At 46.9% G+C, this 19,811-nt stretch overlaps 1 protein-coding gene across 1 annotated transcript in view; it reads left to right on the top strand.

The window, feature by feature from the left end:
* The window catches only part of PAG1 (phosphoprotein membrane anchor with glycosphingolipid microdomains 1), a 148,638-nt gene that overhangs the window by 111,226 nt on the left and 17,601 nt on the right, over positions 1-19,811 (top strand). The window contains exons 4-6 of the mRNA XM_024251349.3: positions 11,895-12,099; positions 13,714-13,765; positions 17,806-17,902. Coding sequence (XP_024107117.2) covers positions 11,975-12,099; positions 13,714-13,765; positions 17,806-17,902 — 274 coding nt within the window. The 5' untranslated portion in view covers positions 11,895-11,974. The remainder of the gene's footprint in view (positions 1-11,894; positions 12,100-13,713; positions 13,766-17,805; positions 17,903-19,811) is intronic.

Here is a 19,811-nt window from a genome sequence, read left to right as displayed (position 1 = left end):
GAGTGAAGATTGCCAGGGAGATGGGTGTGGCTCCCACGTCCTCACCTGTCTGCTGCTGTCCCAGACAGGCCAGATGCCTGGAGGTTGTGAATACATGGGGCTGAGAGCGTGCTGGGCAGTGTGTTAGAAGAGGAAGTGCTGGGGACAGAGCCTGTAGCTGTATGACCCTAAATGAGGCACTGAACTTTGAGCCTCAGTTTCCTCATCCATAGAATCGATTCAGTAACATCTACCGCAAAGGGTCATGAGGACGAAATAAAATAACCCACAGTAAAGTGGCTGGCAGACACACGGTCTGTGCTCACTTCCATTTTTCGGTGCTTTTTATGTCAAGCCTATGAGTCAAAACCGGTATGTAGCGAGCCTCTTGGGGACCCTGGAGGGAACTTGGGTAAAGCCACGGTGATGGATTATGTGCAAGCAGGAGCACTGTGGAGACCCACCTACCCTGGCCAGGTGGTCGGGCAAGCAGGCTTTTGTAGGTTCCTTGTGCCCCCATCAAGTTTCAGCATCACTTGAGAGGACGGAGCAAAAGGGTTTCTTTCAACCCTTACCACCTTTGAAGATCTGACCAATATGCTCTTCCTCCTGCCTCCTTTTCTTCCTCTTAACTATTAATTCATCCAATAAATATTAAGTGCCTACTGTGTGCCACACACTACAGCTACAGTTATGAACCAGATAGGTCTGTTCGAAGTTCCTCCCTCCTGGGGCTTGGCCCAGCAGAGGAGACACTTGAATCACTTCATAATTTCAATTTTGAGTAAGGAAGGAAAAAACTTGTAAAAGACGGGCCTCAGCCACACCTGAGAGGTGGGAGGGTTTTGGCATCAGGAAAGCTGCCCCAAGGAAGTGAGACTCGTAGGATGCTTAGATTTGTCAGATGAAAAACATTGGAAAGAGAGCCAAAAATGTTTAAGGCTCCTTTTTCCTTTAGAAATGGAAGGTCCAGCCCCCTTGAGGCTTATGTGAGGAACCTAGGAGCTGGAGAAGGTGTGAAATTGTCATTGCAGAGAGGGGTCAGAAGAACCCTAAGCTTGGGGACATGGTGAGATTACTGGAGTTGAGAGGCCTGCTGCAGGGGATGAAGACACCGATATTAAGGTGCTGTGACTTTTCTCAGGAGATGTTCAGCTGCTTCAGTGACAATACAGAGAAGCCAGATGGCTATGTTCATTCCAGAGTGAAGGATTTGCCTTAAGGCCAGGTGCGGTGGCTCATGCCTGTAATCCCAGCATTTTGGGAGGCCTAGGCTGGCAGATCACTTGAGATCAGGAGTTCAAGACCAGCCTGGCCAACGTGGTGAAACCCCATCTCTACTAAAATTACAAAAAAATTACCCAGGCATGGTGGCACGTACCTGTAGTCCCAGCTACTCAGAAGGCTGAGGCAGGGAATCGCTTAAACCCAGGAGTCCTTAAAATCGATTCAGTAACATCTACCTTAAAGGGTCATGAGCCGAGATCACGCCACTGCACTCCAGCGGGGCAAAAGAGGAAGACTGTGTCTCAAAAAAAAGGGATTTGCCTTAAGACACTCTTAGCTGATTTTTTAATTGTTTGCTTAGTGCGCTCATCCCTATTACTCTCCTTCTCTTCCTTGTGGTATAAATTATGAATTAAACTTGCATTTTGAGAATCTGCTTGAGAATCCACTCACCATTCTTCCTACAGAAACATGTATTCAATAAAAATTCCTGACTGGCTCCTATTTCCCAGGTCATAGAGGTGCTAGGAATATGATGGGAAATGAGGTGGAGACATCCCTGCCCTCAAGGAAATTAGATTGGATGAGCTAACATGCAAGGCAGGAAGAAATAGAACCTAAAGCCCAAAATACACACTGTCTGAAACGTTCCATGCAGCCTTCTTGTGCAAAGTGAATCCCCATTACCTGTGCTCCTTATGCGGTCAGTGTAGAACGTATCGCATTAGCCCAAATAGAAGCGCATCATCTCAGGGTTGTGTCGGAGTGCATGTGATACGTACTTCTAGAAAGACCATGCCCTTGCACTCTGCCTCTCTCCCTCTCTCCTCTCTCTCTCTCTCTTCACCATTAAAAATGAACCTTGAGAATTGGCTTCCAAGTCAGAATTTGGGGGAAACCAACCTTAGAAGTGATTCCTTACCCATCAAATTCACTTGCCTTTTGGCTTGTCTAAGGGCACAAGTGTTTATAAACAATAAACTATATTATTTCTGTGATGTAAGTTTAATGTATTCTTGAAGACAAGTGAGAGTCCCACACACCCCTCCACCAAAAGGGTCAGCTTTCCTGTTCTCTATGCGGATCGATAGGTTTGGTGTGTACAAAAAGTGACCGGGTTATGCTGATAGACGGCCATGAGGATTTATAACTTGCTTTTAGGATGAGTGCCAGGCTCTCTCCCATGAGCAGTGAGTCCTGATAGCAGGGTCAGTGTGGTCTGGTGATGTTAAGGCATTCCAAGTTTCTTTCATCTACACTCATTCTTAAACTGCTGCAGAAAGAGATGTCAAGATATCACTGGGTGGGGACATTAGAAAAGGATTCAGGAATCTATAAACAGGAAAAGCTTACCTTCCACCACCCTCTGTGCTTTGGGTGTGTTCTGCCCCTGACTCAGTGAAGGATCAGAATAGGGAGCTCTTGATAACAATCATGTGTAGGCAAAAGCCTTTGTACCTTAGCAGGATGGAATAGTAAATATCTGGGTAGGTGATTCCCCATGTGTTTCCAACAGACACTCATCCGTGCAGAGTTCAGTGTGGCAGGCTTGTCTGTAGCACAGTCCCTGTAACCTGAACGGAAGACTACCTGAATTTACACACTTTAGCTTAAAACTCTTTCTGGGGCTTGAGGATTCTGTTCAGAGTTTATTTCACCTTAGCCTGTGCAGCTGTCAGTGTGCTCACAGGACCAGGGAACCCACCAAAGAATCTGCTTCCTCCGCCATCATTAAATCTGGTTAATTTAGAGCCCATAAAGTCTCGTTTTACCACATGGTTCCCATGCCTGGTAATGACCAGGAAGGAAGAATTCCCACCAGGATTGGGCCCTTGACCGTATTTCATCCAACAGTGAGGGGTCATGAGTGGAGGTGGTTTCTATCATGTTTAATTATGTGTCAACTGCAACAGCTGTAAAAAGGTAATGACTATCATTACTGACCTAGACCTGCTTCAAAGGAACTCTGAAGTGTCTGTTTCCATATCGAATCTCACTGGCCATCCCAACTCGACCAAATTATTATTTATAGAATTTGCTATGATCAGAGAACCTACCTGTTAAGGGTGTTTGGCCACAGAAATAAATAGTTGCCATTTGGTCTGCACCTTTCATTAATATCTGTGGGTTTTTTTGTTTGTTTTTTTTTTCCTGTTAGAATTGATCTTGGCGGCTGACAGTGCAGGCTAATGAAGACAATTCAAATGCCAAGCATAAGGCACCAACAATAATTGAGCAGCTTTCCTTAAAGAAAGCGCTGCATAGGGCTGAGAACAGAATTATGCTGCCACCTTGTGGTTAAAAGTGACACCTGCTGGCCGGGCATGGTGGTTCACGCCTGTAATCCCAGCACTTTGGGAGGCCGAGGCAGGCGGATCACCAAGTCAAGAAGTAGAGACCATCCTGGCCAACATGGTGAAACCCCGTCTCTACTAAAAATACAAAAATTAGCTGGGGGTGGTGGTGCGCGCCTGTGGTCCCAGCTACTCAGGAGGCTGAGGCAGGAGAATTGCTTGAACCCAGGAAGCGAAGGTTGCAGTGAGCTGAGATAGCACCACTGCACTCCAGCCTGGCGACAGAGCGAGACTTTGTCTCAAAAAAAAAAAAAAAAAGTGATACCTGCTGGTAAATTTAAAGGCCAGTGATTTTTCTAGTGATTAAATCACTTATTCATTAAAACAAATTAGTGGATATAAAAGGGTAAGAGAGTATGGACCTTTTAGTCCAAAATAATTAATCAGACAAATCTTTGAAAGAATCCCCAATGAAAGTCCTTTAACCATAAGCACTGACCTTTCTCAAGGCTAAACAACAAGTTCTCACGGTAGTTCGAAATTATACAAAATTGGCGTGGAGATTGAGGTAGTACCACTGCGTCTTTTACAGCAATACTATATGCTTGTGTTATATTACAGTCTCCAGCCATGACTTTACATCAGTGCAGCCAATAATGAAGCCTATTGTATAGCAAACAATTAATCTACAACTATTAATCTAAATCTGTGATCACATTAATATTACCATCTTCTGTAGCTCATCTTAGTACAGCATTCAGGTACCAAAATTAAGTGTTAGTAGAGTTACAATTAAAATAAATGGTCCTTCTTTGCCCTGTGTTGAATAACTCAAAGAATATTTACACATGTGGTCTGATAAGAGAAATTTTTTAAACTTTGAAGAAATAGGCCGGGTGTGGTGGCTCATGCCTGTAACTCCAGCACTTTGGGAGGCCGAGGTGGGAGAAGTTCAATACCAGCCTGGCAACATAGCAAGACCTCATTTCTACTAAAAATCAAAAAAGTTAGCCTGGTACGGTGGCGCATGCCTGTGTTCCCAGCTACTCAAGAGGCAGCGGTGGGAGGATTGCTTGACCCCAGGAGGTCGAGGCTGCAGTAATCACAGCACTACATTCCAGCCTACGTAACAGAGCAAGACCCTGTCTCAAAAAAAAAAAGAAATAATATTCTATGTAATATTATGTGGTTGAATGCAAGTTTATTGAGTCAAGTAAGAACAGGATTCAGAGAAATAGACTTAAAGGTCTTCATGAAAAAAATCATAAGGGATGCTCCTCCAAATGGCTCAGATTATTTCTGCTGGAAGAGATCATCCCTGATAGTCAAGACATAACTTACTTGATATTGAATCAGCCTAAAATAAGATGGTCCATGTGGACCATAACCATGTCACAGGACAGCACTGCCTTGGGTGGCACAGTGTAGAGTCTGGAAATGCCATGATTTCCACAGGGACCTTCCTGTTCAGGGTAGCTTTTACTATCCATACACTATGCCTCCTATCTACTTACTGTCTTCCCCATCACTCATCCTAAGAAAAGCCTCCCTGGCCACCTGAAAGGACACTGATTTCCCTCCACCTTCCCCTCACTCAAAAGAACAGAACGAGGACCCCCAAGCACTGCATTTAAGGGCAGTAAAACCAACACATGAGGGTCCAGCCTAGGGGCAGAGCACTGTGCCTTCTGCATGAGGCCTCTACCCTCAGCTGCTCCAAGAAGGTGAAACACAAAGTGATCCATGTGCATCTGCACACGTGGGGAGGGGCCATCCCCATGCACAGGGGAGGAGCCGGTCCACCAACACACATTTGCCAGGAAGTCCCTCTAGACACGTGAGCAGGAGGGTGAGCGGGAGGCAGTCTTGGCTCAGTTGTAGATGAGCTGCCAAAATTTAAGGAGATAGCCAGAGAAGGCATGGGCAGCAGAATTTTGGAAACAAACATCCAGAAAAAAGAGAGAGAGACCAGGAGAGAAGGATAGCAGTGCATAGATCTCCAAAATGGGAACCGTCCACCCAGGATGTCTGTTGTAAGGATCAAAGATTATGTTAGTCTAGATCCCCTCAACTACCACTCCCCCCACCTCCCCCCACCCAACACACACACACTCTGCCAGGCCCCTAAAGAAGAGTAGGTGGCACTTGCTGGTGCAGCCACTCTTGACCCGCCAGCGCTGCCCACAACCATGGGGACTGGTGTCCCACAGTCCTCCTGCAGAGCAGCACTTAGAGGGTCCAAGAGGAGAAAGCTGCCCCCGCAACTGGGGCCTTTGTCCCTGAGGACTACAGTGCATCTGACTCAGAAACGTGCACCTAATGATGATCATTCTGTTCACTGTGAGAATTTTGTCCACAGTAAGAACTTGGGAAAAAGTCTTTCAGTGGCTTATAGACAATTCTAATTGAAGGGGAGTGAGCCAGGAGTTTCAACATATTTTCTCTTGGTTCCATCCTTTATTCCACAGCTTGTAATAATCGCCTTTCATCCTCTTTCTCCCTGCACTGTTCTAATAGGCTGGGCATCCCACATCTCTCATCATATTCTACCGACCTCCTTCTGTTAGGAGAGAGGAGAGAGAAAAGAGAAACATGTACAGAAAGGAGAGAGGTGTTGGCGATTCCACGCTAGGTTTCATGGATGGATGTCTGGCTTTTGAATAACTCACAGAGCAAACTCTTTTCTAAGAACATGGCATTTTATAAATAGGCATCAATTAATCTGTTGTGTGAATGAATGAAGAACAAACAGATGCCTGCATAGGAGATAGATACCTTTTGTCTGTGATTCCTAAAATGTTGTATGCTTTGGACCTGTGTATAAAAATGTATTTCATATATTTTCATTGGTCATCATGATTTAGGTGCTTGCTTGAATGTATTTTAAAACCTGTTGTGGTGCCAATTTGTAGTCTCAGTTTAAAGTGAATTATTCTTTGCATCAACAAATCACAGAAGTGGTGGTTATTTTCATTTGGTTATAGCTGTCTGGGGGCAAACATGCAAAAGTAATTTGACTTGTTATTACTGTACGCCTGTCGTGTTTACAGGCACAATATACATACAATCAATCATAGGAAGAAAGAAGTTCTGTATTATGCAGGAAGTCCTGCATTTATATAATTATAAAGCCTTAGAAGATGTTCATGTTGATTCAAAGATTGAGGAAAACAACTTCATCTCTCAGAACTCTCTCTGCATACGTCGTAGGTAAAAGTCTCTTTTTTGTCAGCTTTTTAATATTCTTTAACTTTGAATATTCAAATAAATGTGACAGTGTTTCACCTGGAGATAATTTGGTCCAATTGAACCACCTTTGCCAAAATGGCTTTTATTCTCCCCGTTTTAGGAGGCACCCTGGTTTGCTGCAAAGCCACCCCTGCCGTCTTGATGTCTGTGCTCAGGGATGGCTGAAAACAGTCACAGCTTTATCACTGAAGCAAATGAAAATGTAAATACTGACAGTCTTTTTCAAGGAAGATATTGCACTATTATCAAAAAACCAAAGTATTTGCTTATTCATGACACTTAAGACCAACTTAAAGGCTATTTCTTTTCATTTAGAATGTTCTAGAATTGAGCAAAGCAAATATTCTTTAAACAAGGCCTCTGTGATGACAGATCATTTGATATATGACTCCATTTTTAAAAAAATCTGTAGCTCTTAAAATATTTCACACAAGGAATCTGATCGTTTCTGTTAGGAAGTATTGGGACAAGGTGCAGTGACCCTGTGAGTCCCAGCATCCCCACAGTGACAAGGAGCTTTCCTTGATGGACACAGAGCACAGGCTTTGGAGTCTGAGACAGCTGGACTCATCCCTCCCTGCCACTTAGCTCCTGTGACACTCAGGGGAAGTCACCACTCTGCTGGATTTAGCTTCCATCTCTGTAAAAGGGGGATTAACAGGGCCTCCTACACAGGGTGGTGACAGCAATTAAATGAGGAAAGCATTTAGCACAATTCCTGATACATACCAGGTATGGAAATGTACTAGGTAGAGCTCTTATGCTTCTCTTGCAGTTGTTTATAAATAGGTCTTCTTTATTCCTGGGGATGTATTCTTAGCACATACTTCATTCATTCATTTGAAAATGCATTTATTGGGTACTCACAGCAGGGTAGTGAAAACATACTCAGAATACATAACATACTCAGAATAAATAAATGCGGGTGAATATGAAGACATTCTATTTCATTAGTTACATTCACCTTAAACCTTCTCAGAGAACAGTGGGTGAGGGAGATGAGAGATGGCAGTGGGTTAGGGAGATGAGAGATGGCAGTGGGTAGGGAGATGAGAGATGGCAGTGGGTTAGGGAGCTGAGAGATGGCAGTGGGTTAGGGAGCTGAGAGATGGCAGTGGGTAGGGAGATGAGAGATGGCAGTGGGTAGGGAGATGAGAGATGGCAGTGGGTGGGGAGATGAGAGATGGCAGTGGGTTAGGGAGAGGAGAGATGGCAGTGGGTTAGGGAGAGGAGAGATGGCAGTGGGTTAGGGAGATGAGAGATGGCAGTGGGTTAGGGAGATGAGAGATGGCAGTGGGTAGGGAGATGAGAGATGGCAGTGGTTAGGGAGATGAGAGATGGCAGTGGTTAGGGAGATGAGAGATGGCAGTGGGTAGGGAGATGAGAGATGGCAGTGGGTAGGGAGATGAGAGATGGCAGTGGGTAGGGAGATGAGAGATGGCAGTGGGTAGGGAGATGAGAGATGGCAGTGGGTAGGGAGATGAGAGATGGCAGTGGGTACGGAGATGAGAGATGGCAGTGGGTTAGGGAGATGAGAGATGGCAGTGGGAGATGAGAGATGGCAGTGGGTAGGGAGATGAGAGATGGCAGTGGGTAGGGAGATGAGAGATGGCAGTGGGTTAGGGAGATGAGAGATGGCAGTAGTTACGGAGATGAGAGATGGCAGTGGGTAGGGAGATGAGAGATGGCAGTGGGTAGGGAGATGAGAGATGGCAGTGGTTAGGGAGATGAGAGATGGCAGTGGGTAGGGAGATGAGAGATGGGAGTGGGTAGGGAGATGAGAGATGGCAGTGGGTAGGGAGATGAGAGATGGCAGTGGGTTAGGGAGATGAGAGATGGCAGTGGGTTAGGGAGATGAGAGATGGCAGTGGGTAAGGAGATGAGAGATGGCAGTGGGTAGGGAGATGAGAGATGGCAGTGGGTAGGGAGATGAGAGATGGCAGTGGGTAGGGAGATGAGAGATGGCAGTGGGTAGGGAGATGAGAGATGGCAGTGGGAGATGAGAGATGGCAGTGGGTAGGGAGATGAGAGATGGCAGTGGGTAGGGAGATGAGAGATGGCAGTGGGTAGGGAGATGAGAGATGGCAGTGGGAGATGAGAGATGGCAGTGGGTAGGGAGATGAGAGATGGCAGTGGGTAGGGAGATGAGAGATGGCAGTGGGTCAGGGAGATGAGAGATGGCAGTGGTTAGGGAGATGAGAGATGGCAGTGGTTAGGGAGATGAGAGATGGCAGTGGGTAGGGAGATGAGAGATGGCAGTGGGTAGGGAGATGAGAGATGGCAGTGGGTAGGGAGATGAGAGATGGCAGTGGGTACGGAGATGAGAGATGGCAGTGGGTAGGGAGATGAGAGATGGGAGTGGGTAGGGAGATGAGAGATGGGAGTGGGTGAGGGAGATGAGAGATGGGAGTGGGTACGGAGATGAGAGATGGGAGTGGGTGAGGGAGATGAGAGATGGCAGTGGGTGAGGGAGATGAGAGATGGCAGTGGGTAGGGCGATGAGAGATGGCAGTGGGTAGGGAGATGAGAGGTGGCAGTGGGTAGGGAGATGAGAGATGGGAGTGGGTAGGGAGATGAGAGATGGGAGTGGGTAGGGAGATGAGAGATGGCAGTGGGTAGGGAGATGAGAGATGGCAGTGGGTAGGGAGATGAGAGATGGCAGTGGGTAGGGAGATGAGAGATGGCAGTGGGTAGGGAGATGAGAGATGGCAGTGGGAGATGAGAGATGGCAGTGGGTAGGGAGATGAGAGATGGCAGTGGTTAGGGAGATGAGAGATGGCAGTGGGTAGGGAGATGAGAGATGGCAGTGGGTAGGGAGATGAGAGATGGCAGTGGGTAGGGAGATGAGAGATGGCAGTGGGTAGGGAGATGAGAGATGGCAGTGGGTAGGGAGATGAGAGATGGGAGTGGGAGATGAGAGATGGCAGTGGGTAGGGAGATGAGAGATGGCAGTGGGTAGGGAGATGAGAGATGGCAGTGGGTAGGGAGATGAGAGATGGCAGTGGGTAGGGAGATGAGAGATGGCAGTGGGTAGGGAGATGAGAGATGGGAGTGGGTTAGGGACATGAGAGATGGGAGTGGGTAGGGAGATGAGAGATGGCAGTGGGTATGGAGATGAGAGATGGGAGTGGGTAGGGAGATGAGAGATGGGAGTGGTTAGGGAGATGAGAGATGGCAGTGGGTAGGGAGATGAGAGATGGCAGTGGGTAGGGAGATGAGAGATGGGAGTGGGTAGGGAGATGAGAGATGGAAGTGGGTAGAGAGATGGCAGTGGGTAGGGAGATGAGAGATGGGAGTGGGTGAGGGAGATGAGAGATGGCAGTGGGTAGGGAGATGAGAGATGGCAGTGGGTAGGGAGATGAGAGATGGGAGTGGGAGATGAGAGATGGCAGTGGGTAGGGAGATGAGAGATGGCAGTGGGTAGGGAGATGAGAGATGGCAGTGGGTAGGGAGATGAGAGATGGGAGTGGGAGATGAGAGATGGGAGTGGGTAGGGAGATGAGGGATGGGAGTGGGTAGGGAGATGGGAGATGGGAGTGGGTAGGGAGATGAGAGATGGGAGTGGGTAGGGAGATGAGAGATGGCAGTGGGAGATGAGAGATGGGAGTGGGTAGGGAGATGAGAGATGGGAGTGGGTAGGGAGATGAGAGATGGCAGTGGGTAGGGAGATGAGAGATGGCAGTGGGTAGGGAGATGAGAGATGGGAGTGGGAGATGAGAGATGGGAGTGGGTAGGGAGATGAGGGATGGGAGTGGGTAGGGAGATGGGAGATGGGAGTGGGTAGGGAGATGAGAGATGGGAGTGGGTAGGGAGATGAGAGATGGCAGTGGGAGATGAGAGATGGGAGTGGGTAGGGAGATGAGAGATGGGAGTGGGTAGGGAGATGAGAGATTGCAGTGAGAGATGAGAGATGGGAGTTGGTAGGGAGATGAGAGATGGGAGTGGGAGATGAGAGATGGGATTGGGAGATGAGAGATGGGAGTGGGTAGGGAGATGAGAGATGGGAGTGGGAGATGAGAGATGGGAGTGGGTAGGGAGATGAGAGATGGGAGTGGGTAGGGAGATGAGAGATTGCAGTGGGAGATGAGAGATGGGAGTGGGTAGGGAGATGAGAGATGGGAGTGGGAGATGAGAGATGGGATTGGGAGATGAGAGATGGGAGTGGGTAGGGAGATGAGAGATGGGAGTGGGAGATGAGAGATGGGAGTGGGTAGGGAGATGAGAGATGGCAGTGGGTAGGGCGATGAGAGATGGGAGTGGGAGATGAGAGATGGGATTGGGAGATGAGAGATGGGAGTGGGTAGGGGGATGAGAGATGGGAGTGGGTAGGGAGATGGGAGTGGGTACAGAGATGATGGGAGTAGGTGGGAGATGAGAGATGGCAATGGGGGGTGGGGCAGATGATGAGTTGCATTTTTGCAAAAGCTATATAAGAATTGTTACATACTGTTCTGATTTTTTTTTAAATGAACCTAAATGAGCATGGATTTATTTGCTATAGAGTACTTGAAATCTTTATTTGAAGACATTAAGAATCCATCCAGGCCAGGCGCAGTGGCGCACTGTAATCCCAGCACTTTGGGAGGCTGAGGCAGGAGGATTACTTGAGCCCAGGAGTCCAAGACCAGTGTAGGCAACATGGTGAGACTTCGTCTCTACAAAAAATAAAAATATTAGCCAGGAATGGTGGCGCATGCCTGTAGTCCCAGCAGTGGGGGGCAGGGGGGCGGTTCAGGAGAGGATTGCTTGAGCCCAGGGAGGTCAAGGCTGCAGTGATCCATGATTGCGCCCCTGTACTCTGGGCAACAGAGCAAGACCCTGTTTGAAGAAAAAAGAAAAAGAAAAAAAAAAAAGAACAAGAAGAATCCACCCCCAAACATATCAAGATAAGACATCCATTGCTTCAAACACTGGGCCAGGCAGCTGTATGTTTCCGCTTTCGTTTTCAGGTAAGAAAAATAATGGCCTAGACCATGGAGGGGACTTGCCCAGAGTCCAATTTCAAGTCCAGTCTGCGGCTCTCCTCAGCATTCAGCACACGCTTCCCTGACTTTGCGCAAAGGTCTTGCTCCTGACAGGGACTGAATTACAGATTCTGCCACTTTACCCGAGAATTACTCTCCAAATGCACTGGTCTCTTTGCAGGACGCAGCTCTCTGCCCCCATGTCACCACCTTTGAAGGACTGACTGATTCCCTCGGCTAGTGCCAGTGCCTGCTCCTGCCATGGGGCCCGCGGGGAGCCTGCTGGGCAGCGGACAGATGCAGATCACCCTGTGGGGAAGTCTGGCCGCTGTCGCCATTTTCTTCATCATCACCTTCCTCATCTTCCTGTGCTCTAGTTGTGACAGGTGAGAACCAGAGTGTATATACCGGTGCCTTAAACTAATACATCCCCTGTACCCAGAAGAGTTTCTGTGGAAAGCCTGTTAGGAATGGAATCCCGCCACAGAGCCATCCCGGAAACTTGTGCATTAGCTTTAACTCTCTTCTCTCTGCTGCAGAGCGTCTCGAGACATTCTTTATTCACTGAAGGAAAACCCATATTTGGTTTTGCTGGGGAGCAACTAGAAGAGCCCTTATATTTTAAACTTCCCAGAACGAAAGTCTTGCTGTTCTTTGTATTTTAAACTTCCCAGAATGAAAATCTTGCCATCCTTTCGATCACACCCTTGTCAAAATGGATTTTGTCTTTTTTCATCTGTGGGCGTTTTGAAATCTTGTGTGATGCGCATCTTTATGCCACCACCCTACGGAAGTCACAGAATGTTTGCTGCTATGTGGTTTTGGAGGGATTGTTTATGATTAAAAATGTGTAGTGTAGACCTTCAGTTTCTCAAGAAACAGATTATTTTCCCAGGAGAGGAACATGCTGTATGTGAAATAATCATCAGCGTCCTTTTTTTAGAGTTATACTTCTCTCTCTCTCTCCTCTGTCTCATATAAAATGTCAGTACCCCCCACAAGAGAAATCTTTGCTCAGAGAGAAGTTCTTTCTAACCAGAAGTGATTTTTCAGGACATTCTAGAACTGTTACAAAGCACATAACCTTCTGATGGGCTGGATGCCACCAGAGGCCCATGCAGACCAGCTGACCGTCAGCCAGCCCTGTCCAAACTCTCCCTCCACCATGGAAGCAACTCCAGGAGCGTCACTTAAAATTCTGAAATGGCTTCCTACCATAAAATCTGTCAGGAAGAGAAAAGCCAAGACTCCCTGAACCCAGCTAGCCTCCTAATCCCTGCCCAGCCTGGACCCAGACTTCTGTGGCTGGAACAGAGTCTGAATGATTGGGAAGATGAAGAAAGAGGCCCTGGGCTTCACGGGGCCTGGACGGGCCTGCTTCTGTAGTTACTCATGTTCCCACTAGGTGTCACCCTTGTTTTATAGAGAACGTGGATGGGCGGCGTGTACTCTACAACTGATGGCTTGCTTTAGACTGTCCCGAGTAAAAACAAATTCTATTTTTACTTGACAGACTTTCCCATAGACTGGAAGTACATATGACTCACCCTGAGAGCATGTGCCCTTCCTAGTGTGCCAAAAATTTGTATTTTCTCCATCCCACTGCAGTGTGTGACTTTGCAGAGACTCTAAGTGAGATATTGTCTGCATTTTCTCAAAAAAAAAAAAAAAAAGGTATAACTTACTCTGCTAGTTTAGGTATAAACAATTTCTACGCAGGCCCAGGCCTCGGTCCTCTCCTTGTGAACTTGTATGTTTTTTCCCGGAAGAAAGGGTGCCGGGGAGGTGGACAGTCCCTAGTTGAGACTTGACCTCCTCTTCCCCAACACCTGCAAACGGGCCATCAAATCACTGTCTGATTTTGTCTTTGTTGACAAAATAAACATGGTTCTTAAAACGAGAGATTTAAAAGCTGATAAGAATTGGGATAGGAAAGGGTAGTGTGCGGTTGATTTTAAGGGGGCACATTTGACGTTACAACATTTCACTTTTCATTTCAGGGAAAAGAAGCCGCGACAGCATAGTGGGGACCATGAGAACCTGATGAACGTGGTGAGCCTGCGCGCGTCGTCTGCCTGTCTGTCTGTCCGTGCGTGCTCCAGAACATCAGCTACTTATCTAAGTGTGCTCCCATGTGCTCACAGCCTGAGTAGAACCCACGGGGAGAGCTAAGCCTAAGTTAAATGGTGGATTCTGAAATGGATGCAGTAGTGCTGCTGCCGGAATGATCCTTAAATGGCTCCAACCTACTGCAGGGATGGGACTTTTTTGCCTCTATTAATTTGCTAGGGTTGTCATAACAAAGGACCGCAAACTGGGTGGCTTAAATAACAAGTTTGTTTCTCAGTTCTGGAGGCCAGAAGTCCAAAAATCAAGGTGTTGGCAGGATTGGTTGCTTCTGAGGGAAAGTCTGTTCTAGGCCTCTCCTGGGGCTTCTGGTGATTTGCAGCCAAACTTTGGGTGTGACTTGGTTTGTACAGGCATCACCCCAAATTCTGCCTTCATCTTCCTATGGTGACCTCTGTGTTTCACATCACCTCCCATCTATGCATAGCTGGCTGTGTCCAAGTTTCCCCATTTTATAAAGACACCAGACATATTGGACTAGGGCCCACCCTACTGTAGCACGACCTCATATTAACTAGCTTCATCTGCAATGACCCTATTTCCAAATGAGACCATATTCTCAGGTGCTGGGGGTTAGGACTTGGACATGAATTTTGGAGAGACACAGTTCAACCCATAATAACAGGTCATTAAGCTGGAGGGAGCTTGGGACCCACAATACCCTAGGTATATAACCTAGCCTTGCTGGCATTTTCTCAGCCCTCAGTATCTTACAGGGTCCTGATGATCCCGAGGCCCTCGGGGATCCACCCTGGCGGGGACAGCCTGAGAATGTCCAGGTCCTTCCTTGTCCTCTCTGACCCAGGCCCGTGCTTTTGAATGGCTGAACAGTCCTAGCCGCTGGGGAGGGGCCCATCATCACATTAGCAAGGCAGAGTTCAGAATCTGCCCTGAGTCCCGTGGCAGTGCTAAGACAGAAGATGCTTCTTGTTCAGGACATCATTTCTCAAGGTCAAGCAAAAACTGGTTGGGAGGAGAGGGTGCAAACAAGGAAGCATGGATGAGCCAAGGTCTGGTGTAAAACCCACAGCCAGCAGACGTTTGCAGAGATGACCAGGGGGCATCTCCAGTCTAGGCTTCCTGACCTGCCAATTCTCGGGACTCCTCTGGCCCAAGCAGGCAGGAAGTTGTCAGGACTCCCCGTTCCTCCTGGGACCCCCAGGATTTTCCTTCCCTCCCCTCTGCATCCACACACCCACCTCACCCTTCGCCGCTTTCCTGGGCCCTCATCACCACTCCTCCCTTTACTCTTTTTCTTGCCTTGTTCCCATCTCTGGTTGTCCACATTGTCCCCACTTCTCATCTGTTCCCAGTGCCCCTGCTCTGCCTGGTGATTGCTGCTGTGGTGGCCTCAGCAGGGAGGGTGGGAGGGATGGAGGGAACGCCCCACTGTCGCTTCTCCCTATGCAAACTCCAGGCCCCTGCCTTTCCTCACTCCACCATTCTCCTGGTGCCAGTTGGGTGGTGAGGTGGGGCTGGGGAAGGGCTCCCACTGCCATTCCTCACTTCCTTCTAGAGCAGGGGTTCTTCTGCAGTGTGGCCTGGACCTCCGCCCGCAACAGCAGCACCTGGGAGCTCCTTAGAAATGCGAATTTTCCTGGGGGTGGGGCCCAGTGAAAGGCTCACAAGCACCCCAGGTGATCCTGTTGTATGCTCAAGTGTGAGAGCCACTGGCCTAGAGCTTGGGTTCCTGCTGTTCTACTCAAGGTCGGCAGCAGCCCTGGGTAAGACAGGAAGAGAGTGGCAGGTGGATAAAAGGAAAAAGCTGGCTTCCATCCCCTGCCTTCTTCCTTATCCACCATATAATTCATTATTGCCCCAACCCATACCCTCATTTATATGGATGTGAATGTCTGTGAGAGAGCGCGAGCACACACAGGAACGCATGCTTACCCGGGCACTGGCACCCATGTACACACGCTCGCCCACCCAGGTCTCTTTAAGAGCTTTTCAGCTCCTAGATCTTATACAACTTGCGGATTCTTCATCTCATAGAAGCAAAGATTAGGAATAGTAGTTAGAGTCTAGATTGTGGTAACTTCAGCTGTGATCGATTATGCTGTTATGGACCCAGCTGGGAGCCTTCCTCCCCCACACCCATGCCTGCCCATTTATAACATCATTTCTGGGATATTAGCACCTGCATTGAAAGATCCTGGCAACCTAACACAGTGACCCATCTCACTGGGGGCTCATCAGACGTGAATGAGCTGCATTGGATGGAAACAGCTGACTTCCAATACACTTTTGGATCATTGCACAGCATGAACTATCTGCTGTGTATTATTGGCTTCCAATCAAGAGTCAGAGAATTTGTGAGGCTAACTAGCAAAGGTTCGTGTGCTGTTTACATCACAACTTTCCTTGTAGAATCCTGGAGCATGAGATAGCCTCTTGGAACATGCAGGCTGTGAGAAGAACAGGGAGCAAATCACATTTGCAGTGATTCAGGCTGCAACCTGAGACAAGTTGAGTATTTAAAGAAATACATGAACACCAACTTGCTTTCTGACTACTCTTAGCTATAGCTGAGCCAGGCATATTGTTCTGGGTAGCATCTACACATTCTATCCCTGCAGAAAACCAACTATTGATGCCATTCTTCCCTCCAAATGTCCTAAGTTTATTTGTGAGAATAAGAAAGATTTGCAGAGCTGGGCACAGTGGCTCACGCCTGTAATCCCAGCACTTTGGGAGGCTGGGGTGGGCACATCGCTTGAGGCCAGGAGTTTGAGACCAACCTGAGCAACATAGCAAGATCCCATCTCTTAAAATTTGTTTCAAATTAGCCAGATATAGTGGTGCATACCTATAGTCCCACCTATTCCAGAGGCTAAGGCAGAAGGATCTCTTGGGCCCAGGAGTTTGAGACTTCAGTGAGCTATAATCATGCTACTGCAGTCCAGCCTGGGCAACAAGGTGAGACCTCATCTTAAAAAAAAAAAAAAAAAAAAAAAAAAAAAAAAAAAAAAAAAAAAAAAAGCTTTGCAGAGCTAATTTTCAGCGTATTATTGTTTCTGTGAACCTAGCAACCAGAGGCTTTGCTGGTTCTAAAATAGTTTCAGAAATCAATAGCATTATCTATCTCTGACCAGATTTAAGTCTGTTCCCTTCACATAACAAAGGGTGATGATGCCTTTCCACGTTTGTCATAGCATGGCATGCCTTTACCAATAATGATTTACAGCACCTATGTTGTAAGGATGAGGCTGCTGTGGTCTTTTTCAACCAGCCCCCTTCCTGCCTTGAGCTAAGGGAATTGATATCTCACAACCTGCCTATAGCCCTGTGTAGGTCACTAGTCAGGAAGCTCTGCACATGGCTTTGGAAGACTGCCAGTGCCCCTAAGATTCTGGGACAACAGTGTCTAATAGAACTTTCCGCAGTGCTGGAAGTATTCTGTATCTTCTATTGGATATGGTATCCACTGGCCACATGTGGCTATTGAGCGCTTAAAATGTGACTAGTCATCAAGGAACTCAATTTAGTTTATTTTATTTTACTTAATTTAAATCTAAAAACAGTAGCTCCCCTCAATCTGTAGTTTTGATTTCTGCAGTTTCAGTTACCCACAGTCAACCACAATCCAAAAGTAGGTGAAAACCATACAAGATAATTTGAGAGAAAGGAAGAGCACATTCACATAACTTTCATTATATTATTGTTCTATTATCAGTGGTTATTGTTAAATTACTGTACTTATAAATTAAATATCATCATAGGTATAACATATATGGATAGGAAAAGACATAGTCTATATACGGTTCAGTACTACTACTCATGGTTTTAGGCATCCACTGGGGGTCTTGAAATGTACCCTCTGTAGATAAGGGGGGGGACTATTGTAGGAGATTCTGTTTTCTGTTTCTGCTGTTTTAATTTTTTGAAAAAGCCATGGATCTTCTCCTCTGCTCTGTAGTCCAGATTCTTAGCAATGTGATGCATTCGTTTGTTTTTGTTTTCAGCCTTCAGACAAGGAGATGTTCAGCCGTTCAGTTACTAGCCTGGCAACAGACGCTCCTGCCAGCAGTGAGCAGAATGGGGCACTCACCAATGGGGACAGTAAGTTCTGCAAAAACACCAGCTTTCCACATAGGCCTCATCACCTCTGGAAGTCCTAGGTTTCAAAATACGTAGCTCAAAAAGTAGGAAATGTGTTATTGCTCAGTTTTAGTATTACTGGCAGCTTTAGCAGAACACCTCATTTGGATGAATAATACTACTTATTAATCCATTTCTGTGTGCCAGGCATTGTTCTAAGACTGGTACATGTACTAATTCATTTACTCTTTTAGTACATTTTAGTACATTTACATGTACTAATTCATTTACCCCATGAGAATACTGTTATTAATAATAACACTACTCTGTAAGATAGGTATTATTACTCCTCACAATTTAAAGGTGACAAAACTGGGCACATTGCTGCTGTAACAATATTACCACAAACCTCATGCCTTAAAATAACAAAATTTATTGACTTGCAATTCTGAGGTCAGAAGTCTGAAATGGGTCTCACTGGGCTAAAATCAGCGCATCCGTAGGCCTGTGGTCCTTCCTGAAGCCTCAAGGAGAATCCATTGGCTTCTCCCTCATTCTTCACATCCCTCTCTGACCCTCCCCACTCCCAATTCACTTATAGGGACCCCTGTGATTACATTGGGCCCACCTGGATAATCTAGGCTTCCAAACTCTCATCCCAGAGTCATCTAATTAACAGCCTTAATTACACCTGTAACCCTAATCCCTCCATATCCTCCACAAAACATAACACATTCACAGGTTCCAGGAATTAGGAGGCAGACAGTTTTCGGGGTCGTTCTGCCTTCCGCAGAGATGTTGCTAATTTGCCTGATATCATATAGTCAGCAGGCTATGGATCTATAATTGGAACCAGGCAGTCTGATCCCTGGGCACACGCTCAGCCACTCTGCATAACCTCTACATCATGCACTGTATACTCTTGCTGATGGAAGGAGCAGCTAGGTTTCCTTCATGCTTTAGAGTTTACACCATGCTTTCACCTGAGGTAGGAGGACATCCTGTTACCCCTGTTTACTGATAAGGAAACTGTGGGGTAATCAGGACACCAGTGCCTGTTCTCTGTCTACCATGATGTAGACAACTAGACCAGAGAGCAAAAGTTCACCCCCTCCGTGATGATCAGGGATTTAGAACACACAGAGGTGTTGGTAAGTTCAGAAGGATTGGGGGATCCATTGTCATTTTTTCACGTACCCCTTGGAGACACTATTTCTAATTCCCCCAGAGTGAGACACTAATGGAATAACATGCTTACTTTGTGTCTGCATCCTAAGGGCAGGGCTTTCTGTTTCATTGAATGAGGTGTCTGCAGCACCCAGCACCATCCCTGGTGCATGGCAGGCACTCACAACACGGTTGACAAAGGGACGACTGAACAGCTTCACACAATAGCATATCTGTGGCTGGCCAAGAATTTCACATATGGTTTTTTCTAATTTGAGGTAGGAATGTTGGTGGCGGGATGAGATGGAAGCAAGGTATGAGGTGCCAGTCCCTTTGTGCTAATGGCTGAAGGGTGCATGTTTGCCCTGTAGTTTCTCTTATGTCCGCCAAACAAAAGTGACCTGTGTGAAAGGGGGTGGCTACCAATAATTCCCTCCACACAGGCAGGGGTCAGTGGGGCTGGGGACCATGGTCACTGCACATGCTGCCTTTCTGGTGTCCAGCCTCCCATAGTTCAGCTGCATCAAACTGGTCATCTTCTGGTCACATTGGACAATCTGCCTACAAGAGTCTCATTGGAGTGACATTAAGGAAAGTAATTGTGAACTACACTTAGAGCCAAGATAACTTATTAAATCTTGTATTGGGAAAGATATCATGAACAGCTTTATTTTAAACTGTGATTGAAGTAGGATACCAACTGATGGTCATAACAACTATAATTTGTGCCTGAGACTTAAATAAAAAGCACACATCTTGATTT

The sequence above is a fragment of the Pongo abelii genome, chromosome 7 (genome assembly GCF_028885655.2).
Source record: "Pongo abelii isolate AG06213 chromosome 7, NHGRI_mPonAbe1-v2.0_pri, whole genome shotgun sequence".
NCBI lineage: Eukaryota > Metazoa > Chordata > Mammalia > Primates > Hominidae > Pongo > Pongo abelii.
The sequence above is the reverse complement of the archived record's forward strand: the minus strand, read 5'-3'. Positions and strand labels throughout refer to the sequence as shown.